General features: G+C 50.6%; 1 protein-coding gene across 2 annotated transcripts in view; it reads left to right on the top strand.

The window, feature by feature from the left end:
• The window catches only part of LOC124462474 (serine/threonine-protein kinase BRSK2), a 113,974-nt gene extending 86,921 nt beyond the window's left edge, over positions 1 to 27,053 (top strand). Inside the window, exons 6-20 of one of the 2 annotated variants that reach the window (XM_047014063.1) lie at positions 1,931 to 1,964; positions 2,185 to 2,253; positions 3,541 to 3,687; positions 8,184 to 8,215; positions 8,764 to 8,928; positions 10,102 to 10,199; positions 11,190 to 11,340; positions 11,598 to 11,663; positions 16,560 to 16,620; positions 18,325 to 18,532; positions 18,662 to 18,710; positions 20,354 to 20,477; positions 22,091 to 22,271; positions 23,185 to 23,274; positions 26,744 to 27,053. In XM_047014063.1, coding sequence (XP_046870019.1) covers positions 1,931 to 1,964; positions 2,185 to 2,253; positions 3,541 to 3,687; positions 8,184 to 8,215; positions 8,764 to 8,928; positions 10,102 to 10,199; positions 11,190 to 11,340; positions 11,598 to 11,663; positions 16,560 to 16,620; positions 18,325 to 18,532; positions 18,662 to 18,710; positions 20,354 to 20,477; positions 22,091 to 22,271; positions 23,185 to 23,274; positions 26,744 to 26,922 — 1,654 coding nt within the window. In that variant the 3' untranslated portion in view covers positions 26,923 to 27,053. Of the gene's footprint in view, positions 1 to 1,930; positions 1,965 to 2,184; positions 2,254 to 3,540; positions 3,688 to 8,183; positions 8,216 to 8,763; positions 8,929 to 10,101; positions 10,200 to 11,189; positions 11,341 to 11,597; positions 11,664 to 16,559; positions 16,621 to 18,324; positions 18,533 to 18,661; positions 18,711 to 20,353; positions 20,478 to 22,090; positions 22,272 to 23,184; positions 23,275 to 26,695 lie in introns of both variants that reach the window. The other variant, XM_047014064.1, reaches the window with a different exon arrangement.
• Positions 27,054 to 27,350: the final 297 nt, after the last annotated feature.

Raw genomic sequence — 27,350 nt, 5'->3', positions numbered from 1 at the left:
CCAAACCACTGTATGCTTCTGGTCAGTTTACCTCCAGCTGTGGCTGGGCTGCTGTTCGAGAGAGGTGAAGGTGAGGACTTGGGTGAGGGTGCGGATGAGAGTAAGATTGAGAATGCAGGATGAGGGACTTGGAGCAGGTCAATGTAGTGACCCCCCCACACACACCCACCCCCCCACCCACCCAACACAGCTGTCCTTGTTCCCGGGCTTCTGTTGGTTTGGAGGGGAAGGTTTCAGTAACACCCTCTCACTTGCCAGCCTCTCTCTCTCCGCACCAGAAGCCTATTCGCTGTGAACGACTGTGGGAAGACCACTCCGACTGTCCACCCAGCCTCTCAGAGACAGGTCCTCTCAACACCTCCTCTCCACACTTTTCACCCCTTGTCTTCCTGCGGTCAAGTTCTCGTTAAAGTGAAGCGCTGAACAAAAGACTGCAACTGGCGAAGAAGACAAAAACCCTCTATTCAGAGCTGTCTGGTCAAGTGGGTGTAAAGGCCGTGTTCTGTTCCTGCCCACCAGGCAGCAGGAGACCCATTGGCTCCCCTGTGAGGCCTGTGGAGAGGGAGACAGAACTGGGAAACATATGGTTATGCAGCACAACTGCGCTGTTCTAATAGTCCCAGATAAAGACCCAGCTCTGAAACAAAGGCCAGCTATTTGTTCCTTCCTCATTATGCTGACACTCCCCAGGTTGTTTGCCTGTTGCCTGGTCCGACATAACGAGTCTATATCTTCCCCTCGCTCCTGTCATAAACTGTGTGTTTTGGCGTGCGGGCGGCTTAACTAACGTCTATCTCCCGCAGGTTCTTTTGCTCATTTGCATAATGCAGCATGACACCTGCAATCAGGAAGGCCGTATTTGCATAGGCGCCCGTTTGAACTTCCTCCTACGGTATGCCGGCGGCGGGGTTGGTTGGTTCGTTATCGTGGTGCCGGCGCTCTTTGACAGCGCCTCAGGAAGTCGGGAGCTGTCAGGCCTCGACGTTCGCGAGTCCACAAGACAACAAGCCCTCTAATGGTGCCGTTGTTTACAGGCCTGTGATTGGCTCTCATTATAGTCCAGTATTTCTCCTATTAGAAGATTCTGAATAGGAACTGAAGTGTGGGGAAGAGAAGGAGGAGGGGAGGGACTGAGGAAGAAGAGGCGGAAAGAGATGGGGGGGGAAGAGATGGAGGAGGAGGAGAGAGATAAAGGAGGAGGAGAAGAGCCGTGCATCTTGAGTCTCTGAATACACACCACTGCAATGTGTTTCTATATTCCTCTCAGCTACTGCAGCACTGACCTGAGCAAATAGGTGACGACTTTGCTGTCAAAACGAATTTTTACTCTGATATTGAATTAGTGCACCTCTAAGTCAGATGTAGGGAAGGGTGAATTATCATAGTATTGGATAAGGCCGATGGTTTCATGGACTGTATTTATAGAGAACACCCTGTCCCCCACATTCTGTGATGGAGAGAGAGAGACAGACAGAGAGAGACTAGGAGCTGTGGGCTGGCTCCATCAATCTTCATATGATATTGATGTGTCAATCTGGCCATTGGCTTTGCTGTCAGTCGCTCCAGGTGCTATAGAGATTAGTGTGTCTGGCCAGCAGGCGCTGGGAGAGGATGCCCTTGAGTGAACATGCTAGAGGGTGTCTGTCTGCCCCTCAGGACAACTTCATCTGCGAGCAGAGACTTCCAGCTGGTTACCCTAAACACACACCTGACTACCCTACACATACATCACACACCTGACCACCCTATACACAGAATATACGATACACTGATAATCCTGGGTTGAACTAATCTATCTCCCTCCCTCCCCTCCCTCCAACCCATCCCCATGTCCTCACATCCCTCCTTTGTCACTCCCCCCCTCCCCTCCCCTCCCCCCCCCCCCCCCCCCTCCATCGTCCCCCTCCCCCATCCCTCTCTCTGTCCTCAGATCTCCACACTACGCGTGTCCAGAGGTCATCAGGGTGAGTTTGCTCTCCTAGCTCCTCTTTATTACCTTCATCCACCTTTTATTGATGTCTAATCTCTATTTTTCTCTTTATTTTCTCTCTCTCTCTCTCTCTCTCTCTCTCTCTCTCTCTCTCTCTCTCTCTCTCTCTCTCTCTCTCTCCCTCTCCCTCCCTCTCTCTCTCTCTCTTTCTCTCTCTCTCTCTCTCTCTCTCTCTCTCTCTCTCTCTCTCTCAGGGGGAGAAGTATGATGGGAGGAGAGCAGACGTATGGAGCTGTGGGGTCATTCTCTTCGCCCTGTTGGTGGTGAGTGTCAGCTGACCGCACTGGCTACACCGAAGATGCGCTAGTTATCGAGCGTCCTTGCCGACCAGAGCCCAGATCAGCAGAGCCACTCCTGCTCTGGACAATGTTGACCAGTGACATCCTCTAAATATGCCTCCTCCCTGACGGCCTGTCTCAGCGGCCTGGTACCATCCTCTGATCTGCATCATGTACACAGCACAGCTGCAAGAAGCCATCCCAAACGACACCAAACATACAGAACACTGACAGCCTGTCATTTGGGCATAAAATATGTGTGTGTGTGTGTGCTTGTGGGTGCGTGCGTGCACCTGTGCATTTACAAATATGGGATTCCAAGGACAATAGAGACGTAGTCAGTATTAGTTTAATCTTGTCCATATGTTCCAGCCTGTGAGCAGCAGGTGCCTCCCCTCCCCTGCGTGGCAGAGACACAGAGCACCATTAGACAGGCAACCAGACACACTGCTCCTCCCCTGCAGTTAGCCTTCTCCCCCATCATCTCCATCCAGCTCCCTCAGTATAGAGTTCCCTTCTCTCTCTTTAGTCTCTGTCTCTCTCTCTCTTTCTCCCTCTCTGTCACTCTTCCTCTCCATCTCCCTTTCTCTCTCCGCCGGTCTCTGTTTGGCATGTTAAATTTCTACCGTCTACTCGTCGAAGCTGTCATCTATCAAACCACATCTGCAGGCTGTCAGCCCATCTGATAAATGACTCTGGTTGGGTTTACTAAAGTGGGGAAGAGGGAAAAAGAGAGAGAGAGACAGAGAGAGAGAGAGATGGGTAATTATTAAAACACTCATCATTTAGTTTTTTATTATTTATTTGTTAGGTTTGGAGGCAAATCTCTGTAATTGGAGTGTTGTGGAGATGAGAGCCCACTGCATCATGTCAGACAGAGTTCTCTGAGGGTGTTGGGTTGTTTTGGCCCTCTTGTCCTCAGGTTCTTCTTTGTTTATTAATGCGTCTGAATTCTGAAGCACAAGCAATTTCCGAACATATGTCAAAACTCTGTCTCTTCTCTACCCCTCTCTCTTTTCTGTATCTTTCTTTTGCTCTCTTTCTTTCTTTCTCTTTTTCTCTTTTTCTCTTTTTCTCTGGCTCTATTTCTTCTCTCTCTCTCTCTCTCTCTCTCTCTCTCTCTCTCTCTCTCTCTCTCTCTCTCTCTCTCTCTCTCTCTCTGTCTCTCTGTCTCTCTCTCTTTCACTCCCGCTCTCTCTGTCTCTCTCTCTTTCTCTCCCGCTCTCTCTATCTCTCTCACTCTCCCTGTTTCTCTGCCCCCCTCCCATCTAGGGAGCTCTGCCGTTCGACGATGACAACCTGAGGAACCTTCTGGAGAAGGTGAAGCTGGGAGTGTTCCACATGCCCCACTTCATCCCTCCAGACTGCCAGAACCTGCTGAGGGGCATGATCGAGGTGGACGCCACCAAGCGTCTGACGGTCAGTAACCAGAGCCCCATGACCTCATACACCAGGCAGCCCACTCTAGAACATCGTCTCACTCACCGAACAGCCAAAAGGCAGTCGGCACATCATGTATCATTTAGTTGAGGTTGGTCTGATCCTTCTTCTCCTCATCTCCCTTCTCCCCACATCTCATCCTCCTCCTTTTCTCCGTGTTCTGTTGGCCAGAGAGTGCTGAAGACGGCAGAGGCGTTCCTGAGTTAGCCTCCTCGGCTCTAGCATTGTTTACACATCACAGGATGTCTTTCTACTTAGCTGCCTCTCGCTCTTCCTCCCTCTCTCCCTTCCTCCCTCTCTCTCTCTCTCCCTCCCTCCCTCTTTCTTTTCCTCCCTCTCTCCCTTCCTCCCTCTCTCCCTCCCTGCCTCTCTTCCTCCCTCCCTCTCTCCCTTCCTCCCTCTCTCCTTTCCTCCCTCTCTCCCTCCCTCCCTCTCTCCCTTCCTCCCTCTCTCCCTTCCTCCCTCTCTCCCTTCCTCCCTCTCTCCCTTCCTTCCTCCCTCTCTCCCTCCCTCCCTCCCTCCCTCTCTCCCTCCCTCCCTCCCTCTCTCCATTCCTCCCTCCCTCCGTCCCTCTCTCCCACCCTTCCTCTCTCCCTTCCTCCCTCTCTCCCTTCCTCCCTCTCTTTCTACTGGAGAAAAGGATCACCTTGGCAAGGTGACTGGAGAAGAGAAAGAGAGACATAGAATGGGAGAACATTAAGAGAGATACAAACCGGTATAGAGAGTGAGGGAAAGACACAGAGGGAGAGGGAGAGCGGATACGAGACAGGAGTAAAATGTAAACAATGAAAACGGTCAGAGAGTTCAAAGTGTGAGTTGTACACAGAGGAATGATGGTGCCCTTTGTTCTTGCCCTGTGTTTCTTATTTTTTCATCCAGATACTCTCTCACACACACACACTCGAACACACACATACAAACTCAACATTTCCCTTACACACCAGGTGATTTCTTTGGGACAGTGGACGGTATTGTGTGTGTGTGTGTGTGTGTGTGTACGCTAGGGATGCTGCCCTTGAGTGCATGCTAATATCCCATTCCTTCATGGCTGAGCTATCCATCACCATGTCAGGGAGGACGCATTCACAGGAGGCCTAAGAGAACAGAAAACGTGTGTGTGTGTGTGGAGGGGGGGTGGTGTGAGTGTTACACTGTAGATAAAGTTAGAACCGGTAGTGAATGACAGAAATGGAGGATAGGTGAGAGGCTGAGGGCTTAATGATAAGCGAGAGAGAGAGAGAGAGAGAGAGAGAGAGAGAGAGAGAGAATGAGAGTGAATGAGAGAGAGAATGAGAGAGAGATGGCGGAAGAGAAAGAGAGACAAAGACACAGAGAGAGGGTAAGGAGGGTGATTATGGTGATAAACATGACTGGAAGCTGTTCCACAGGTGCAGGCCTTGTCCTGTGTGAATCCTCTGCTCTCTTTGCCACCTCCGTCTCCACTCGTGGTGGAGGAGGAAAGGTTGTTCTAAGTGCCTACATTACCCAGCATGCATAAGCAGCACGGTTGCAATGTCCTGAGAAAACCCGTCCCTGTTCTTATGTTAAGGTTACTATTCTCTCTCTTTCGGTCTTTCTCTTACACCTCCCCGTCACACACACACCCACACACACTTACACGCACCCAAACACATTTTCTTTCTCTCTCCCTCCCCTGCCTGTCTCTGGTCTGAGGGGACAGAGTTAGCAGAATGTCAAAAGCCCCTGGAAGGCATGTTCCTGGAGTTTAGCTTTGGCTCCTGCAGTAGCCAATCAGCTGCCTGCCTGGGGTTACAATGACATCACCAGGGTTCAGGTCGCTGTGACATCACGGGGTTCAGCCCAGGTCATTTTTCAGGCTGTTGTTTCTCCCTGCTCACTGGCTGGAATGTTGTTGAGTCACATAAGCTACGACTTCAACCGAGTTGACATGTTCGCCCACGACCACACGCAGACACACACACAACCACACGCACACAACCACAAGCACACACACACACCATCATAAAAAGGAGGTGATGGAATCTTCACAGGCTTAAGGGCTTAAAGGAATTTCTTCATTTTCAGACAGAGGCCAGATAGCTAATGCTATCTGGCCTCTGTCCTCCTGTTATTTTGTCTGAGGCCAGGACAATGTATTTCCTGTCTGTCTGCATGTCTCTTAGCTTGGTCTTGAGTTAGTTTCTCTCAATTTCTCTCTAGATGTGTCTGTATTATGAGATCTTGTCTCTCACAAGCCCCCACGAGCTAAGCGTTTGTCTTGAGACGATCCCAAAGGCAGCAAGACAAAGAGAACACATTCAGAATTCAACCCTCACACACACACACACGCACACACATTATCCCACCTGCATGGTTGAAGGATGTGAGTGTTCGACAGATTTCTCTGGAAAAAGAGCACTCCTGTCAACAACACAGTGGGTCCTCTCTGCTCTCTCCCCCCAAGGGGCTCCCACTGCTCTGATGGACAGCCATATGTTTCACACACACACACACACACACACACACACACACACAAAACACACGCACACATGCACATAGCAGACACACACAAACATGCTCACAACAAATCAGATACACACAAACACACAGATACTAAATATACACACACGCACAGACAGTATACATGCACATTGCCGATACACACACACACACACATTTAATACACACACCCCCAGCAGGGCTGTACTCAGGAAGAGCAGGTGGTGGTGATGATATCTGATCAGTCAGATCTTTACCGGGGGGGGGGGGGGGGGTACACATCCACACTCTCTCGCGCGCACGCACACACACACATGCAGAGACTTTGTCGATAACCTAGACAGCGCTCACATCCACTTGCGTGACAGCTGATGTGGCCAGACACACCCCATCCTCCCTCACCACCAGGCAGACCCAGGTTCACAGAGCAGCTTAAGAGACCCACTGAGGGCCAGCAAACTCATGTTCATCTCTCTGTGCTTACAGCCCTCACTCAACATGACACGCCAAAATCATTGCTTTCCCGCCGTCGGAGAGCGCACTGGGGATGTGTTGGGTGTGAGGGGGCTGAATTACTGAGCGCCCTGTTGAACCCTGGTCCCTATGAAGTCCTCAGGACTCGTATTGAGCCCTGGTCCCTGTGAAGTCCTCAGGACTCGTATTGAGCCCTGGTCCCTATGAAGTCCTCAGGACTTGTATTGAACCCTGGTCCCTATGAAGTCCTCAGGACTCGTATTGAGCCCTGGTCCCTGTGAAGTCCTCAGGACTCGTATTGAGCCCTGGTCCCTATGAAGTCCTCAGGACTTGTATTGAGCCCTGGTCCCTATGAAGTCCTCAGGACTCGTATTGAGCCCTGGTCCCTATGAAGTCCTCAGGACTCGTATTGAGCCCTGGTCCCTATGAAGTCCTCAGGACTCGTATTGAGCCCTGGTCCCTATGAAGTCCTCAGGACTCGTATTGAGCCCTGGTCCCTATGAAGTCCTCAGGACTCGTATTGAGCCCTGGTCCCTATGAAGTCCTCAGGACTCGTATTGAGCCCTGGTCCCTATGAAGTCCTCAGGACTCGTATTGAGCCCTGGTCCCTATGAAGTCCTCAGGACTCGTATTGAGCCCTGGTCCCTATGAAGTCCTCAGGACTCGTATTGAGCCCTGGTCCCTGTGAAGTCCTCAGGACTCGTATTGAGCCCTGATCCCTATGAAGTCCTCAGGACTCGTATTGAGCCCTGGTCCCTGTGAAGTCCTCAGGACTCGTATTGAGCCCTGGTCCCTATGAAGTCCTCAGGACTCGTATTGAGCCCTGCATCCAGAAGGGAGGCTCCTGATCCACCGTTTCACGATGACATCGATACAGCCCTCCAGCTCGCACATCGCATTGTCGACTCGTTCTGCCGGACAGCTGCTTCTCTCATCCTCTTCTTATTGTTCTCCCTCCATCCCCCGCAAGCTGCCCTCTCAGACTGAGTAACTGCTTCATTGCCAAAGCTGGCAAAGACGTGTTCTCTCTCTGCCCACAGGGCACTGGGTAGATGCCAACGCATCGCAGGGCTAGCCAGGGCAGGGAGAGGAGAGGAGAGAGGAGAGAGAGGGCTTGGCAGGGGTTAGATCATATGTGTGTTTGAGATGATGGTCGTTTGTATTAGGCTGGAGCCTTTTCTCGTTCTCTCTGTCTCGCTCTCTCTCTCTTTCTGTTCTCTCACCCTTATTTCCCTTTCTCTCTCTGCCTCTTTGTGCAGGTCTTAACCACAGGAATGGCAGCATCTTCTCCCGTCTCATGTATTTTCATTGATTGAGCTCCGCCAATCCCCAGTGCTTAGCGAGGTGTTAGAGGCCTGTTAGAATCATGTCCACAGACGATTCAATAGGTTCTTTTCATTTACAACCCTCCCCCTCCCACACCCCCTTTCCCAGCCGCCCTGCCTACCCCTCACTCATTTATTGACGTGTTTTGTCAATTTGCGAATGTCTGTCTGTGTTGCTGCCTGTCTAACTGGACTCTGTTTTTTCCTCTTTTACAGTTAGATCAGATTCAGAAGCATACGTGGTACATGTAAGTACTCTTCTGTCCACCCCCACCCCCCCTTTCCTTCTCTTTTTCTTCCTCTTTTGTTTTTGCCCATTCCTCTATCGTTTTTTATTGGGGCTCGACCACTGGTTCACAGTGTTTTGAGTGGCTGTTTATTGTTTGTAGATGAGCTTTATACAGGATGTGGCTTGATGCCTGGCTTAGTTGGCTGGCGGGCTGGCAGGCTAGCTGTCTGGCATGGGTGTCTGGCTGGCTGGTTGTTATGAATGGCACAGCGTCGCCATGTCAACAGCAAGGTTAGAGATCCTCAGTCCGGAGGGAGAATTGTCTCTTCACATTCCCCTCTCCCCCCCATCTCCTACTCCTCTCATGGAGAGGGAGGAAAAAGTAACCGGAGGAGACATCCCAAAGCGGTTATGTGTGTGTCTGTGTGCGTGTGTGTTCCTGGGCGTGTGTCACAGTCATTTGGAATCCGGAATGCGCCTCAGTCTAACTCTATACCTCAACTCTTCTGTGTGTATGTGCACGTGTGTGTGTGTCTGTGTGTGTGCGTGTGTGCGCTCTTCCTCCAGAGGAGGGAAGAACGAGCCGGAGCCAGAGCAGCCCGTACCCAGGAAGGTGACCATCCGCAGCCTGCCGTCCGCCGACGACATCGACCCCGACGTCCTGGACAGCATGCACTCCCTGGGCTGCTTCAGGGACAAGAACAAACTGATGAAGGACCTGCTCAACGACGAGTAGGTGGAGGAGTGGAGCTGGGGAGGGAGGGAGGGAGGAAAAGGGACAAGATAAAAGCGAAGGGGCGGAGAAGGAATGTGGACGGTCGGGTGTGGTTCAGGAGAGAGGGAGAGTGGAGAGGACAAAAGAGGACAAGGCCAGAGTGAGATAGGAGATAAAAACGAATGGGAGAGCGACATGCTTTAAGAATAAGGAAGAACGGTGAAAAAGACAGGGTGGGAGGGGAGGGGAGGGAGGGAGGGGAGGGGGGGGGAAGGTCTCTGAGCGCCAGAGGCCTTGGCTTGTTCCCTGCCGCTTATGAAATCCTTTGAACCTGTCGCTTTGGATGTCAGGACCCATAGATCACTTTGCTGTTATCACACACCGCTTAAGCCGGTTGCTACTGGTTATATCCCCCCCACCCCCCCAGCCCCACACACACACACACACCAGCACCACCCTACTGCTCCTGCAATCCACCTCACACCACGCAACACACTCTCTGCTGAGATTGCTTCTGTACCGCGGGTGTGTGTATGTGTGTGTCGGTGTGCCCACTATCATTATGATCCGACTAGAATCACTGTTATCTAACTAGTAGCACCAGTTCCCTCGCCACCCCGGCTTCCTTCTCTTTCTCTCCTCTGCTCCCCTCTTCCCTCCTCGCCTTTCCTCTGCTCTGCTCTCCTCTCTCCTGCTGTTATTGTATCTCCTTGTCAGTCTGATTTATTGAGCCACCACAACAAGATTGGACTATAAACTTCGATTTTAGCTCTTCTGTCTATGTGAGAAAATGTAATTGAGAAACTCATAATGTGACCAAAAAAAATCTCACAACTTTATTGTTGACGTAATGGATAACAGACTTCTATTGATCATCTTAATGGAGCAAGGCTCAATGCTGGCTTAATGACTTCAAACAGAAGCCATCAACTCTCAAACTAAACTCACTTTTTAACAAGGATTGTGCGTTTTTGTTGTCGTTTTGCTATCAAAACTTATATGCTTAATCTCCTATGAGTCATTTTATTAATGATGTGTTTTTTTGCAGTCGGGCGGGACTTTGTGGGTGGGTGCGTGTATGTGTGCTGGAGTGTGTGTTTGTGTGTGTGTGTGTGTGTGTGTGATTCTGTGAGCAAACAATCAAAGTGAGTGTCTGCATATGGACATGGCTTTTCTTCTGTCACCCACAGTGACAACCAGGAGAAGATGATTTACTTCCTGTTGCTGGACAGGAAGGAGAGGTACCCGAGTCACGAGGACCAGAACCTGCCTCCTCGCAACGAGATCGGTAAGACAGGGAACGGGAAACAGGACCACCGTAAACACACACACACAAGGGTCTCATTTCTTATGTTGTTGCTATATTGTTACTGAGCAAAACATGAGACGCTTGAAAATGCTTTTCTCAAAAAGCAAATCCGTTTCCAGAGTACAGAGTCTGAGAAGGACTGAGACAGAGTCTGAGAAGTTTGAACCAAAGGGCTCTTGTACTACAACCCTTTTGGAACACTTCAGTGTGACAAACCTCCTAGAATGTCAGTGTTCCTTGAGAAAGACAAGGGACTGAATATTTTGAATAGAAGGATGATGGTCACTGCTATTTTAACGCTGTCCTCGTTTGATTGAAATCTAATGGAATTGAAATCCCACTGATTAGTGACCAAGTGAACAGTCTTAGTCCAAATTCTAAATGTTACTCAGGGGTGTCGACAGGAAATGGACTACTTGATCGGTGAGGAAATCCGAGGTCTCTCTGAACAGACAGCAGGTTGTTGAACAGAGACAGAATTCTCTCTCAGCGCATGACTCAACCTCCTGAGGGGGGGAGTCAACTAGGTGACATTCTCCTCTCATATATTTAGATATGGTTCAGATGGGGAGACAGTAATGGAGAAACCTCGTTTAGGGTAAATGAGGTGTTATCAGCTACAACATATCCTCACATTCTGGGCCCGTACAATCCTGTCAGTGCCTTATAATCATATTACGTTTGACATTTTGTTCATTCATTTTCATTATCCAAAGCAACATGCAATGGTATTTCAACAGTATTTCAGTGGGCAATCTAAACAGCCTGGATCCTGTATTCTGTCAGTCTAAATGTCAATACCATGGGGACAATAGATATGTTAATGATCCGACCAACACACACACCTGGACACACATCTTCAAGCTTGCCCTTGACCCGCACTCCTCATCGACCTCCCTGCTTATGACACTCAAGCCAAAACAATCAGTATCAATTGCCCCCCCCCCCCCCCACCTTCCCTTCCCCCAGACCCCCCCAGGAAGCGTGTGGACTCCCCCATGCTGAACCGCCATGGCAAGAGGAGACCGGAGAGGAAGTCCATGGAGGTCCTGAGCGTGACGGACGGAGGCTCTCCGGTGCCGGCGCGTCGGGCCATCGACATGACGCAGCACGGACAGAGGTACGGGACAGCCAGCCGTCTGGACGGGGAGTGTGTGACGGCGGGGGTCGTCATCTCGCTCCTCCAGCCTGGTGTGACGACTGCACCTTGAAAGCTCGGAGTAGTTGTAGGCTAGCAGGGCTGGCTGACAGCTGTTGGCTTGGATTCGTTGTTGACACGCTCACAGATACGCATGCACGCACTAGCACGCCTACTCTCTCTCTCACACACACATACTGACTGACACTCTATTGCCTTTGTCTTCTGTCTCGATGTAGTAAGACTGTGTTCAGTAAAAGCTTGGATATCACTGACGCCAATTCCAAAAGCAACAAGGATGAAAGGTATTCATTCCCCCCCCCCCCACCACACCTACTCTACCCTGGTAAAACAACCCTCTCCTTCCCCTCACCCCCATATCCTCCACCTCACCCCTGCACAGATGATGGGGGCAGGGCAGAGATGCAGTGGTACTTTCCTCAGAAGGAGATGAATTTAAAACAGTTGGAGCAACACCAGCAAATCTGACAGATCCAATTCAAACAGAGCCATTTTAAAAGGTCGTCCACCTCATAGTGTGACCAGCACAGCACTGGTTACAAATGTTTGTGACAGCAATTGAATTAGATGTGAGCAAAATGAATTAGACGAAAGTTAAATTCGACATTTCCTTTAATCGAACGCGCTCGATGGAATCAATTTCAGTGTAATGTTCTGCTGGATCTCCCGACTGCTATCTCCTCTTCCACTCAGTCAAGTCAGTCAGTCCCATTTCCTCTTATGCAGAATACTCCGATATCTCAGCAAAGTGACACAGACGTCATCATCACCAGTCACTGCAGCCCCATCACACATCTCCAGCTCTCAGCTTATTCCACAAACCAATATCCTGATAACATGCTCCCCGTCAAAGGGTGTGACGCATCAGTACTGTCTGAGGAGATTGCATGGGGGGGGGGGGGGGGGGGGGCAGCGAGTCAGAGACAACCCAGTCCTCTTTAATCACTACTGGTGATTGACACCAGCTGGGGAATTACTTGATGGTTGATCGGTTTCAAGGCAATCTAGAACCCTGTATTGTTCTTCAATATCTATCTGATCATCTAATTTGATGAATCAATAACGGAGATTGACCCCCTAAGAAAGACCATCCCAGCTGTTCTCTCTGTGTCTGTTGACAGGCTTCATCCTAGGGGAAAATCCTGTTTTGCCACATGCATCTCATCCCTCCCTCCTCTCATCTGTTCCCCTCCGGTTAGGGCCTTGTGCCCACAACGCAGCTCAGTTTCACGCTCCGGGTTCATTTCCCTGTTTTCCATTTCCTCCTCTGCTCCTACCCTCCTTCCCTCCCTCCCTCCCTCCCTCTCTCCTCCTCCTCCAGAGACAGAGCGAAAAGTTCCCCCGCATCTCGCCCTTCCGTCCTGTATGGTCTGTTCGTCTAGTTTGTTTCTTCCAGCCCCAGCCCCACCCCCCGCCCCATCAGTCCCTCCCCTCCTTCCTCCCTCCCTGGGTGTCCTGTATGTGAATGCGTTTGGTCCCCGCGCCCCCCCTCTGTTAGTTTGGGATTGCTTTGCTGGTGGAGGAAACTCAGCCATTTAACTCTGCAGGTTCTCTGTCACCTGATGGACAAGTGGGGGTGGAGGTGTGTGTGTGTGTGTGTGTGGGGGGGGGGTTCTGATTCACCTCCACCAAGAGGACCAGTCACAGCCCACATCCCCCACACCTCCACCCAAAGAACCAGTACCACCATGTATGTTGGTGTTGACAAAACTGTTTAAAACTTTTCCTCTTTCATCCTACCCTTGTTTGGCTGTATGCCTCAAATGATTTCTGTAATGGAGAAGTGTGTGTGTGCACATGCATGCATGTGTGTGTGTCTGTTTGTGTGTGTGCGTGTGCGTATGCGTGTGTGTTCTATTAGGTATGTTTGTGGGCACGTCCACCCGTACGATACTGATGTCCAAATACTTGGTAGAATTTGTGTGAATGTAACCTTATCTCTCTCAAACAGCAAAGTTTTGTCGACAGCTTAGAGACTTTTGAAAACTTTAGATCAGAGTGTGTCGGGAATCATCCTGGCTTTGAAACATCTATTACGACAGGCCTGATCTCTCCTCGCTCTGAAAGAGGGGGGGGAGAGGGGAGAGGGGGGGGGGAGGAGCAGAGGAGTAAACATTATCTAAGACGTAACAACAGACATGTCTCTACCTCAGACACTGTCCACAGTAAAGCCTCCTATATGTCTGGATCCTCACTGCAGACCTCGGTCACCCTGTGCTGCACCAGCCCTCCTCTCTTCTGCTTTACACCCGTCTGTACCTCAGGACTATGTACAGTAGTTCATACAGGACGGCAGCTATACAGTCATTAGTACAATCCAGTAGTTAGCAGAGTAGTACAGTGGTTAGTACAGTAGTGATTACATTAATGAGTACTGTAGTATGTACTGTACAGTAGTGAGTACAGTAGTGTGTACTGTACTGTAGTGAGGACAGTAGTGTGTACTGTACAGTAGTGAGTACAGTAGTGAGTACAGTAGTGTGTACTGTACAGTAGTGAGTACAGTAGTCAGTACAGTAGTGTGTACTGTGCAGTAGTGAGTACAGTGGTGTGTACTGTACAGTAGTGAGTACAGTAGTGTGTACTGTACAGTAGTGAGTACAGTAGTGAGTACAGTAGTCAGTACAGTAGTGTGTACTGTACAGTAGTCAGTACAGTAGTGTGTACTGTGCAGTAGTGAGTACAGTAGTGTGTACTGTACAGTAGTCAGCAGACTAGTGAATACAGTGTGTACACTACACACATCAAGTTCTCTTACTTTAGAAAGATGAGTAATTTGTTGTATCCCATCGTTAGGGAGATGTAAGTAACTGTCAGAGTGGTGTTGTCATATGTTATCACAGGCTCTTGGTTGTTGCCACCTTGCCAACGTAACAAATGTCGAACATTAGAATGTTTCGAAATGCTGTTGAGTCTCAAACCTTAGATTGAAAATATAGCCCAGAGGTACTGGTGGAACAGAGGAAGCTAATGGCACATAAATACATTAGAAATCCATGTTTACACGAGGAGTCATTCTGTTATTTTGACTCTAGTGTCTTCTTGTGATCTTAAATCGTGCTTTAATAGCTGCATACTTATTGAGTATGTTTAGATAAGTGCAAATTAAACAAATCCCACTCATTTCCACAGTGTTTGTGGATGTTGAGTGATAAGAGATTGGGGGGGGGGTATTAACATTCTCTCTATGTGTCTTGGCCGCCTTGCTGAGAGATAAACTATTTTCCGGTTTACGACCGTTTTGATCTGAAGAAAGATTTGCTCTGAGCGCTATGATATGCATTACAGATGGCGCTGGAACTCCTTCACATAGGGCACACACACACACACTGGCACACTGACACACACACACACGTGCACACACAGGGCATGAGAGCTCCAAACAAGGGTTGATGGGAAACGTTTGGGAACAAAAATAGAATACTGAGACAGAAAGGATCTCTCTCACAGACACGCGCGCGCACACACACACACACACACACACACAACTAAACATTTTAGAAACAACACATTTGGCTGCATATCGGACCTCTTGTCTGCCTCCAGGTCCTAGTGCTACCAGGCATTCTGTCTGCTTCTGGGTTGAACTGATTCCATGTCCTCTTTCCAGAAACCCTGTGCTCATATCATCTCCCACAGTGCACCACTGCACCCCACGGGTGTACTTGATGGACCTCTGAAACAAAGATTGGTCACACACACATACACACACACAAACAGACACACTTACACACCTTCAGGGAGGTGAGGATGCTTATTTAAAAAGTTTAGGGTCAGCAATAGACTGCTGAGACAGACATAATCTATCTCTTTCTTTCTCACACACTCCCACGCACACACACACACACAAACTGAAGGGCAGGCTCTTCATTTTCTCTCAGTGTATTTCCTAACAAGGACTCCTTGTTTCCATTTGGGGAATGACAGATGATGGCTGGGCCGAATGCCTCCCCTCTATAAATACAACACTCATCTACAATCATTCATCTCTAAACTCTCAACAGAGGTACTGATGTCCTGCTCCAGATAGACACAACCAGGGGCATGACCCTCCTCATGTCGCTTCTGATCCGACCACATCAGTTCTGGTTCGGTGGGATTCTGGCCGCAGAGAGCAGGCTGTGTTTACCTCCAGAGCAGGGCTCCATGTGATGTGGGCCGAGAGGAAGCATCTCTGGCAGGCTCAAGGTGGAACACTCCCGCCTCTGTAAACAGGATATAGCACCTGTCAGCTGGTCTGTTTTTTTAGAGACACGCTAGCAACAAGGTACCATCTCCACACGCTCGCACACACACACACACACATACCCACTCAGGTACTGTAGATGCATGGCGTGGGTTTATTTATTTTTTGCTGACATCTGTTAGGAGACTCTCTGTTCTGTTCTATTTCAGTCTGCGCGACCACTTCAGCCCATCCGTGCGTGTGTGTGTGGGAGTCTATCTCCAGTACCTATCATACAGAACAGGTCTGAATACTCAAACAACTGACTGGTAGAATCGAGAGACACAGACAGAGACACAGACAGAGACAGAGAGAGAGTGAGAGGGTGAGAGGGTGAGAGAGTGGAAGAGTGGAAGAGTGGGAGAGTGCGAGAGTGCGAGAGTGCGAGAGTGCGAGAGTGCGAGAGTGCGAGAGTGAGTCAGACCAAGAGAAAGAGAGACTGTCAGACCAAGAGAAAGAGAGACACTCAGTGTTATAGTGGATGCGAGTTGTTGTCATGTGTGATGCAGCCAGATTGACAGATTGTCCAGTGACTGGCCCGTTGGGGTCTGGCTCGTCTCAGCTCTCTGAGGTCATGGACAGCATCTGCTGGGAAATCCATCCAGGGATGGAAATGAATCCACATGTTGATGCATTAGCTTCATGAAGACAACATTCTAAACCTTTGAAGCGTGTGAAGGAAGCGCTCAGAATTCCTCCCATTCACATTCTAAATGTTCCTTCTGAGTCTGAGACACTGTGTGTGTGTGTGTGTGTGTGTGTGTGCGTGCGTGTATGTGTACGCGCGGTATCACGGCGGTATGGGGGCTTGGTAGACACCCTTGTGCTTGTGTTTGCTGTTATCTGCTCTAGTGCTTTGGCATCATGCTTAGCCTCATATCTGACCTCTCCTACTGTATCCATGGGTGGATACAGTATCATACACTAACTGTGTGTGTGTGTGTGTCTACTCCAGGTCACGGTCCATCAGTGGAGCCTCCTCTGGTCTCTCCACCAGTCCTCTCAGCAGTCCACGGGTAAGTACCCCCTCCCCCCGCCCCACACACCCTCACACATGCAGTCTTTTTCTCAAACACACAGACACTCACACATGGGAGGAGACCTGGGCATTGTCTCCTCTCTCAGGCCCTATCTTCCTCCTCATTCTCCTCTCTGGGTTCTGAGCTTTGTGGAAATCCAGCTCAGGGAATGCTGGGTAAAATCTCCCTCTTGCTGATGAGACCAGGGAGGCTTGTGGCACAACTTTCCAGCTGACTGGTCTGGAGTGGCTGAACGATCATCGAGGCCGGCCGATTAGCCAGAGAGCCGTAGCTTCTCTCTGCATCTCCGTCCCAGCCTCGTTCAGCCTCACATGGCCTCTCACGAAACCTCACAGCTTCTCCCATGATCTTGCAGCCTCTCACAGCCTCATCCGGCCTCACAGCTTCTCACACAGCCTCACGCGTCCCCCCACCTACCCTTGATTGTGTGCTGTGGAGGAAAGGGGTTTGATGTGACAATGCTCTCGAAAGCTGCTTCCAGCTCTGTGGCCAACATGCACACCGTTCCTGAGTAGAAGGAGCCAGGCCATTGTTACCTACTGATCCATCTGAATACACAGGGTGTCTCTTTTCCTTGTCCTCAGCTCTGCCATCGCTCATTCGCAAGGCTAGCCTGCTCTCTCACTCACCTGTCTGCCTGTCGGATCAATCTGTGCGTGTGTCTGTGCATGCGTATGCGCGTGCATGCGTGAGCGTTTCTGACATATTCCCCGTCCACGGATCATTGTGGACTCCCTCTGAGGAGGAATCCTTCTATTCTCATTTTCTCCTCAGTTCTGAATGCTCTCCTGAATCTCAATCTGCTCTTTTGTTTTTCTCTCTTGAATTTCGTTCTTGTTGCATTTTGACTGGCTGATTGATTTGGCCCAGTGGGCTAACTGCATGTTGTTGTTTTTTTTGTTGTCTTTTTTCTTTTCTCCATTCCCTTTGTGTGTGTGTGTGTGTGTGTGCGTGCTCGCATGTGTGTTACATCTCACCTGCTTCTCTGTGCCTTGGCTGTTTGTCTGGCTGTATCTTTGCTGTGTTGCCCCCCCCCCCCCCTGTGGGTGTGCCTGTCTTTGTCTGTGTATGTTTCCATTTCCCCTCTAACTGTCATTGCTGCTGGTTGTGCTTGTTGCTTGCCCCCCCCCCCCGACCACCACCACCCTCCTCTCTCTGTCTCTCCACCCCCAGCCTGTCAGAAAGTTCTGTGTGCCCCCCCAGTCCCCAGATCTGTCCCTGTCCCCCAACAACAGCCCCTGCCCGTCCCCCGAGCACCAAGCTACCTGGACAGGCGCCTGCACCCCCACACCCAACTCCCTCGCCCCCCACAGCGAATCCTTCCTCTTCCCACACCAGAGAACCATGACCCTCCCCGCCAAGCCCAAACTGGCCCCTAAACCCCTCCATGCCACCCGTTCCAACCCCCTCCCCGACTCCAACCAGGACCTCTCCTCCACCCCCGCACTGAAGCTCCCCACCCCCTGTCAGCCTCCCTCTTCGGTCTCGGCCTCCCCCTGCACCTCCCTTCTGGCTGGAAGCCCCCAGGCTCCCCACCGGCCCTCCCTGGGCGCCTGTCCCCAGCTCTCTGTGCCCTTCACCCCCATGGTGCCCCTCTCTCCCATCCGCCTGCACCACTTCCACCCGGTGACGCCCTCTCCGAGCGCTGACCACCCCCCCAAATCTATTCCCATAATACAGGTCACCCCCCACCCCTCCCCTCGGGGCAGCCCCCTCCCCACCCCCAAGGGAACGCCGGTGCACACGCCCAAGGACAGCCCGTCAGGCACGCCCAGCCCCACGCCCCCGCCCAGCCCGTCCTTCGGGGGCATGCCCTGGAGGACGCGCCTCAACTCCATCAAGAACAGTTTCCTGGGCTCGCCACGCTTCCACCGCAGGAAACTCCAAGGTACGCATGGGGGGTTCCAGGCTGTCAGTCACATTTCAAGACTTGTGCACTGTATTCAGCTGTCTAGGGTGTTGTTGTCCTGTTGACCTGTCTCTCACCTTTGACCTCTCTCACCCTTGCTGTCTCCAGTCCCAACACAGGAGGAGATGTCCAGCCTAACACCGGAGTCTTCCCCGGAGTGAGTCCCCCCCCTCCACCATCACCCCCTCTGCACCTCTCCTCCTCAATCACTGAAATGCTCTCACAGTTCAGACAGATTTGTTTGCGTTCAGTTTAAAGACAGGTTTACATTCAACTCTGTTCAAATTCCGGTCCAGATTGAAGGCAGGAGGGAGGGAGAGGGAGGGTACAGGGGGGACACTCTGATTGGAGGGGGGAGGGGGGCCAAGCGGGTGGGTGCTGGTGTGGGGCCGGGTAGTTCCGATGATCTCATTCTGTTCTTGGGGTCCAAGAAGCGCTTGGCTGGCCTAGATCAGCTTGCATGACTGGATCACTACCTTCTGGCTGGGGGGAGGGGTGTGAGGGGGGAGTCAGTCTGTACACTGCAGATGGGACTGGAGAGGTTAACACAGCTTGGGCAGACCCCCCCACCCCCTGCCTTTCCACACACACATTGAATACATACAGTACATACAGTTGGCTAACACACACATACACACACACACGAGTGCATGTAGCAGGTGAACTGAGCATGCTCCAGTGAACATTGTATGGAAGATAGCACTCTGGTATTTACGCAGAAACGTACGTTTGGTTACAGTAGGAAAATAGTGTGTGATGTGCACGGAGAGAGGTGACTTGGCTACTGTCAGACTGGTGCAGATCAGGAACCAGACAGGCTCCCCCAGGATGTGTAAGAGGCTGCAGGTACACATGTATACTTGGGGTAGACATGGATGTTCAGCTGGCAGTACTATTCTCATCTCATCTCATTTGTCTCTCTCTCTCGCTCTCTCCATTATACTAACAAGTTTCTCTCTCAGTCTCTCTATTTCTTTCTCTCTTACTCTCTGTCTCACACACACACACACACACACAGAGCTTCTGCTCTCAGCGCAAATGTCAAAAAACTTTCCACCTACGCAGAAAGGGCTCATTTCCCAGAGGAGATCTTCCTTTCTGGGGCGCCTGGGAAAGAGAAATTATGAAAAAGCAGATGCATCATCATCATCTTATAATATCGGCATGAAATCTCTCCATCTATCCATCCATATCCCCTCCATTGCAGAAACGTTCCTCTGTCTATCCATCCCTCCACACCCCATCCCTCCATGGCAACAGGGACATCACCCTCCCATCTATCCTTCCCTTCCCGCCATCCCTTTATAGCTGCCAAGTTATCATTTATCCACACCTCCAGTATCCCTCCATGTCTCTATCCTCCATCTCTATCCTCCATCTCTATCCTCCATCTATCTATCCTCCATCTATCCATCCTCCATGTCTCTATCCTCCATGTCTCTATTCCTCCACGTCGCTCTCCAGCAGCAGGGGGAGCATCCATCTGCTAAGCCTCCTCTCCCCACACCCTCACCCATAAATCAGACCTCTCACCCAGCAGGGAGCCCTAGATGGAGGAGGGGAGGGCAGGGGGGCGGAGAAAGAGGGGTGGGGGAGAGGGGGAGGGAAGAGGTGGACCGAGAGGAGAGGGGAGGGAGGGGGGTAACCAAGTAAAGAGTAGCAAAGTTTTAGTGTGCAGTTTGGATTTTATGGGCCCACGCTAAACATTATATTGCTTTAATATCGTCCCAGATTTATGCAGACATTACATTCAAAGTAGCGTTGCTAAGTACTGACGGAAACCTTCTCCCCCGTCGACAGACTTGCCAAGAAGTCGTGGTTCGGTAACTTCATCAGCCTGGAGAAAGAGGAGCAGATCTTCATCGTGATCCGAGACAAGCCTCTGAGCTCCATCAAGGCCGACATCGTCCACGCCTTCCTCTCGGTAACGACCCCCCCCGCCCCGTTTTGCTCCTTCCCTCCCCCCCTCCCACCCTCCCTCCGCCCACCTCCTCCCATCTGCTCTCACCATTCTCTCTCTTCCTCCATCCTTTACCTGCTCTCTCCAATCCCCTCTGTCGTCTTGTTTGGGAGCCGTTGCCGTGCTTGCGCCTGCTGTCAGAAGGAGGGTCCTCGCCGCCGCATCAGTGGTGTTGACTGGCGCTGGTTGTGGGCAGGCCTCGTTCCTGTCCGCGGGCGTTTCTTCCCGTGTGCGGCTAATTTATGTGGACGCTCAGTGAGCACCTGTTGTTCTCCTCCGCTACGGCTCCCTTTGGCGACTGACGCCTCTCACTGGAGGTCAATGGGAAATCAAAACAGGGCACTCGGAATTAGCATATAGATGCTTCGCCCTCAATGCGTCGCCGCGCTGAGGAAGGGAGAACGTGTTTGTTTGTGTGAGGGGGAGAGGGGGAGAGGGGGAGAGGGGGAGAGGGGGAGAGGGGGAGAGGGGGAGGAGGGAGAGAGCTGGAGAGAGATTCAGAGAATGAGAGAGGCAGAGAGAGATAGACAGAGATAGAGACGCTGTACTGTCTGTAAGTGAACAGTGACTGAGCCTAAACAATGAACAGAACTATTTATGTTACGCCTATTTTACCACCTAGACTTAACAAACTATTGGAAAGCAGAAATGATGCCAATGCAGGTTAATGTCAAAACCTTGCCCCCATCTTGGAGCTAGCTATTTTTCTCTCTAGCTTATGGTAGCTGTATTCCAGACAGCAGATTGGCTCCTGAAAAACTAGAATTATACTCCTCAGCAAACTCCCTTAATGGGATGTCAAATTTCCCCAGTAGCTAGCTAAAACATGACAGTTTCAGAGCTAAACTGCTGAAGCATTCCAACAAATGTATTTTAGTAGGAGTTGAGTGTTGGATGATTTAAGATTACTTTAGCTGGAGGAGTTTATGAATGCATGGTTGCTCCTTGTGGCTGTAATCTGTTTAGAGTTTAATCTCTGTTTCACAGCATAGGAATGTTGTAGTGGTGGTTCATTCAACCTGTCAGGTACAGGTGGTTGACAAAATTAAACATGAACTCTCACTTCAGTTCCAATCTCTTCACTTACAACACCTCATATCTCTCTTCTCTTCCTGTTCTCTCTCTCCCCTCGTTTTTACTTTGCCTCTCTCTCTCTCTCTCTCTCTCTCTCTCTCTCTCTCTCTCTCTCTCTCTCTCTCTCTTTCTCTGTCTCTGTCTCTGTTTCTCTCTCTCTGTCTCTCTTGCACTCTCTCGCACTCTCTCGCTTTCGCGCTCTCTTACACATTCTCTCTTACATGATCTGCCATCTCCCTCTCTTCTCCTCTCTGTCTCTCTCTCTTCCTCTTCTCTTTCTCCTTCCCCCCCCCCTCTTTCTCATTTGCTCTCTCACTGTATGTCTATGCATCTCTTTCTCCTCTCTCCCCCTCCCTTTCGTTTTCTTACTTTCTCTCGCCCTCTCTCTCCCACCCTCTCTCCCTCTCTCTCTCTCGCCCTCTCTCTCCCACCCTCTCTCCCTCTCTCTCTCTCGCCCTCTCTCTCCCACCCTCTCTCCCTCTCTCTCTCCCACCCTCTGTCAGATCCCAAGTCTCAGCCACAGTGTTATATCCCAGACCAGTTTCCGGGCAGAGTACAAGTCCACAGCAGGTCCCACCGTGTTCCAGAAGCCGGTGAAGTTCCAGGTGGATATCACCTACACCGAGAGCACCGCAGCCACCAAGGAGAACGGCATCTACTCTGTCACCTTCACCCTGCTCTCAGGTAACACGCGCACACATCCACCAACATACCACACACATGCTCCAATGCCACCAACAAGAGCAGCATTATCTACTTGGTCACTGTGCTCCATAGCAACACACACACACAAACATAAACACAAAGATATACAGACAAATATTCCAATTGGTAGGCCCTAACCACATGCATATTACTATCAACCGTCCTTCCCTCTCCAGTGAGATAGTAGGTTCTTCTCTAGTCTGGGGCTGACCACAAAAACAGGCTTCATTCATTGTCCCTCTGCTCGCAGTCCTGGCCATGTGTGAGAGGAACAATCTGCACTCCAGGGGCGCATTCACACAGAGGAGATGGCACACACGCGCTCACACACACATTCAGTTCCTCACACACACATACACACACACACACACATACACATACACACGTACACAGAAGCACTTTTGCCTTCCCTAATCATAGGCTATTTGGAGCCTGCTGGTTTTCTGATGTCACTGACTGTAGAAACTGAAGGTGCCCTGTAGGAACCCTCCCTCCCTTTCTCCTCTCCTCCATCCTCTGTGAGACCCCTCCCTCCCTTCCTCCTCTCCTCCATCCTCTGTGAGACCCTTCCCTCCCTTCCTCCTCTCCTCCATCCTCTGTGAGACCCTTCCCTCCCTTCCTCCTCTCCTCCATCCTCTGTGAGACCCTTCCCTCCCTTCCTCCTCTCCTCCATCCTCTGTGAGACCCTTCCCTCCCTTCCTCCTCTCCTCCATCCTCTGTCAGACCCCTCCCTCCCTTCTTTCCGTCCTTGATTCATAATTTCCTCCCCTCTGTCTTCAACTGGTCCCTTTTATCTTTTTTCTCACATTTCTACTTTCCTTCTTTTTCACGTGTGTGCACGTGCGTGTGTGTGTGTGTACGTGCATGTGTGTGTGTGTGTGTGTATGTTTAGGACCCAGCCGACGCTTCAAGCGGGTGGTGGAGACAATTCAGGGCCAGTTGTTAAGCACACATGACCAGCCAGGGGTTCAGCAACTGTCTGGTGAGTGGACATCCCTCCCCCTCTTACCCCCTCACCCCTAACCCCTCTCCCTTTCACCCCATGAACCCCCCCCCCCCCCCCCACCACACACACTCAACCACCCTCCCTCACCCCTCTCCTTTCACCCCTCGCACTCACCCTTCAAGCCCCCGACCCTTCAACCCCTCTCCAATGCTACAGTTCAGCTCCTTCCCTCCCCCTTACTGCATCCCTCTGTTTACGTAAGCAGCTTTATCTGCATGGCATTGCCTCTGATCACCGTTCCAGGGTCAGTTGTTACCTGAGCACCCGAAAACAGGTCAGGATCTGAGGATGGGGGCAAAACATCTGATCCTGGAACGGTGGTCAGATGCACCCTCTAACGCTAAACGAAAAGGCACCACTTCTCACCATGGCAACGCCCATGCAACACACCACCAACAATCCCACAACAGACTGCAGCAAAGTCAACAGATCGGCTGATCATTGAGGCTAGGACCAAGAGCTGGAGCACGCTTTCTCCCTCAGTCTCTCTCTCTCTTTCTCTCTCTCTCTGTCTCTCTCTCTCTCTCTCTGTGTCTCTTTGTGTCTCTCTCTCTCTCTCTGTCTCTCTCTCTGTCTCCGCCTCCTTTGTCACTCCTTCAGACAACTCACTGTCACCTCAGTAGTGGGACCCCTTACAGATTCGTCAGGGCAGGTACCTCACAGTGTCCTGAGAGAGGACATGTTCAACAGCCAGGTTCTCATCTGACCTCTCAACTTTGACCTGATCTGTTCTGGTGCCAGGAGCTGCTTGACCTTTTTCATCCCTACTTCCTGTTGTGTGAGTCTCTGACTGGAGACACAGAGCCCTTGCATCCCATGTCCCCAACCAGCAGTACTGGAAGACGAATAAATGAAATGAAGAAAAAGAAACGAGGCAGCGATTCTCTCGTTCTTCTCCCCTCTCCTCTCCTTTCAGCATGTTCTTCCTTGTGAGTCATGGCTCCCTCACGTGTTTCTGTGGTCCTGTCTTTTCTCATCCACCTGTTAACAGCCCCATCTGCTGGTTGAAACTGAGAAGTGCAGCAACTACCTGCATGATTAATGTCAAGTCACTAGTGGGCTAAGCAAGGTTGAATCGTAACTTTGATCGATCGATTGTTGTAATTGTCAGTGACGAGGGACCGGTATCAGGATTTGTCTGGGACCAAGTTATCAGCTGTCATCAGCTTCCTTCCAATATACTGCCTCTCTCTCTATCTTTCTCTCACCTTCTTCCTCTCTTTTTCTCTCCCTCCCTCTGTCTCTGTCTCTCTCTCTCTCAGTCTCTCCTTCAATAACTACTCTATTCTACTCTATCTTGATCGACTCAACTCTATTCCACTCTATTCTGTGTTCTAAAACTGTTGGATCCAATTGGATGAAAAGCAGCTTGCTTCCGACGGGTCCTTTTCGAGGCTGCGGCTTCCCCTGCTGTTGGAGCATGGTCCTGGGTACCTGCCAGCGCTCAGCTGCCCTACCCAGAGCAGCTAAGCTGTGGCCACCAGGGGCTGTACCGGGGCCTGGCAAGGGGGGCAGCAGGAGCGTGTACCAGGCTTTGCATAACAATGACTGGCAGAAGGAAAGACTTAATCAGGGCTGGTCATTGGGGCCCTTTAATCAGCTGTACCAGAGGCATACCTGCAGAAACACAGAGGGAGGACTAGGGGTAGTGAGAGAGAAAAGATCAAAGGAGAGAGAGAGAGGCGCAGAGAGAGGCAGAGAGAGGCAGAGAGAGGCAGAGAGAGGCAGAGAGAGGCAGAGAGAGGCAGAGAGAGGCAGAAAGAGGCAAAGAGAGGCAGAGAGAGGCAGAGAGAGAGAGAGAGAGAGAGAGAGAGAGAGAGAGAGAGAGAGAGGCAGAGAGGCAGAGAGGCAGAGAGAGAGAGAGAGAGAGAGAGAGAGAGAGGTGCTTTGTGGTTTAGTTGGTTGAAGCTTATGAGTTCTCTTCTCTGGAGACAGAGACCGTGCCTCAGTCAGATACATTATACGTTTAAAGACACTTACCATGCATCTCTCCCTGGCAATGACACACACAAGCGCACACACACACAGGAGCACACACACAGGAGCACACACACACACAGGAGCACACACACAGGAGCACACACAGAGATTCCATTTGCAGAGTTTCTCCGGAGTGCCTCAGGCCCTTTTTGCAAACTTAGCAGTTGAGGGTTGAATTAAAATACCCAACGAAACAGAATGGCCATAAAAGAGATTGGGACAGAATCATTACCCAACTGTCTCTGAAAAACAGACAGGCATGCTTGTTTACTGTACTTGTGTGTGTGTGCGTGCATGTGTTACTGTTGCCACACTACGGAACTCTTGGTTGGTATTGTCACTGTTCATTAGTTGGCTCATAAGACCATCCTGTATAAATGGCTTATATGCTAAGTATTTAGAGATGTCCCATCTTTGAGGGATTTGTCCTGGAGCCGCTGGTAATAGTTCTCAGCAAAGTGCTGTGTGTGCACCATTAACACAGAGAACATGGAATCTTTATTAGGTTCATTCCTCAAGTTTGACATCTTAACCACCTCCACCAAGAACAACAAAGCAATTTAAACTAAATTAAAGAAATTGATTATATAGTGAGAGGTCATTTGCATACATTTACATGTAACCTTTTGGCCCATGGGTTACAAACAGAAATAAACAGTATGCACACATACACAATTCACACACACACAATTGCACATAAAAACCGAGACATGCAGACATTTACTGGCAAATCTGTAAGTTGTGTGTCTCCTGTGTGTCTCCTGTGTATTGCCCCTGGGCTGAAATATTTCAGCTGTTGAGTGGTTAAGGTAGCCGAGGGCTGTGGTTTTAGCGTAGCATCATCCTCAAGACAGTGGGAAAGGAGTGCAAAGTGGCTGTACTCATCCCAGCTTCCTCATCCACCTCCTCCGTCTTGCTGCTGATTGGCCAGTCCTGCCTGAGTCATCTAAGCCACACACCCCACAGCCCACCCACAACCATAGTGCAACTGTCCTGTCACAGCTTCACAACCTGGCCACAACCATCGCACACCCGTCTTGTCACCGCCACAGTCACACACCAATGAACAGCACCAGACTACTCCTGATGGGATCCTTAATTTACGTACCTTCCAGTTGGTTTTAGTATCAGCTCCATCTATCCACGCACATTACGCACAGACACATACTGTGCAAACGAACACACATAGAGTATTAACAATGCGTATGGCTGTCCTGATGTGGCTGTTATAGTGGCTCTCATCCACACCTTCCTGTCTTTCCTCCTCCACTCTCACCCTCTCTCCGTCCCCCTACCCTAACTCGTATCTATCTGTAGCCTCCTCTCCTTGCAGGAACCCCATTGTTCATGTGTTTGTTTGTTCTCTCTTTCTCTCCCTCTCTTTTTTTTCTCTCCCCTCTTCCGTCTGTTTACCTAGGCAGCCCATTGAGTAGCTTCTTTGACGTAATTAAACAACTTTTTTCAGACGAGAAGAACGGCCAGGTGCCACCTGCCCCTGGCACGCCCAACAAGCACTGCCCCCCCTCCCCCATCGTCCGGAGACACGAGCCCGAAACTAATGACATCAAAAGTCCCGCCCCCGCAGCGAGCCGAGAGCGACCCAAGATGGCGCTGGCGTCTGTGGGTTCTCAGGAGGAGTCCTAGAGCTGACCCAGCACCACCACCACGTCACATGACCTTTTTAAGATCACATGACCTCGCAACGTGTACAGAGCTAGATGAACAGAATTTCCTCTTTGGACCTTTTTTTTGTATGAAGGAGCGACTGTATATAGATAGAGATATATATATATAAATATATATTAAATGAGAATCAGACTGATTGTACACACACACACAAACACACTCTCTGTCTCTCTCTCACACACACACCCCTCACAAAACCTCATCCATCCTCTCCCCGCCATAACCCCCCCTCCACACACCTGCCTCCTCCTCATCTTAATTTCTGTGACATTTTGCAACCCCCCTCACCACCAATCTCCACCATCCAGTTGCACCCCAACCCCCCCCCCCTCCCCTGCCCCCTATCTCTGCTGCTAACTTGTGTGTTGATGACCTGACTTGTTTCT

This window comes from Hypomesus transpacificus, unplaced genomic scaffold, assembly GCF_021917145.1.
Source record: "Hypomesus transpacificus isolate Combined female unplaced genomic scaffold, fHypTra1 scaffold_218, whole genome shotgun sequence".
NCBI classification, from domain to species: domain Eukaryota; kingdom Metazoa; phylum Chordata; class Actinopteri; order Osmeriformes; family Osmeridae; genus Hypomesus; species Hypomesus transpacificus.
This window is presented reverse-complemented; position numbering and strand designations above follow the sequence as displayed.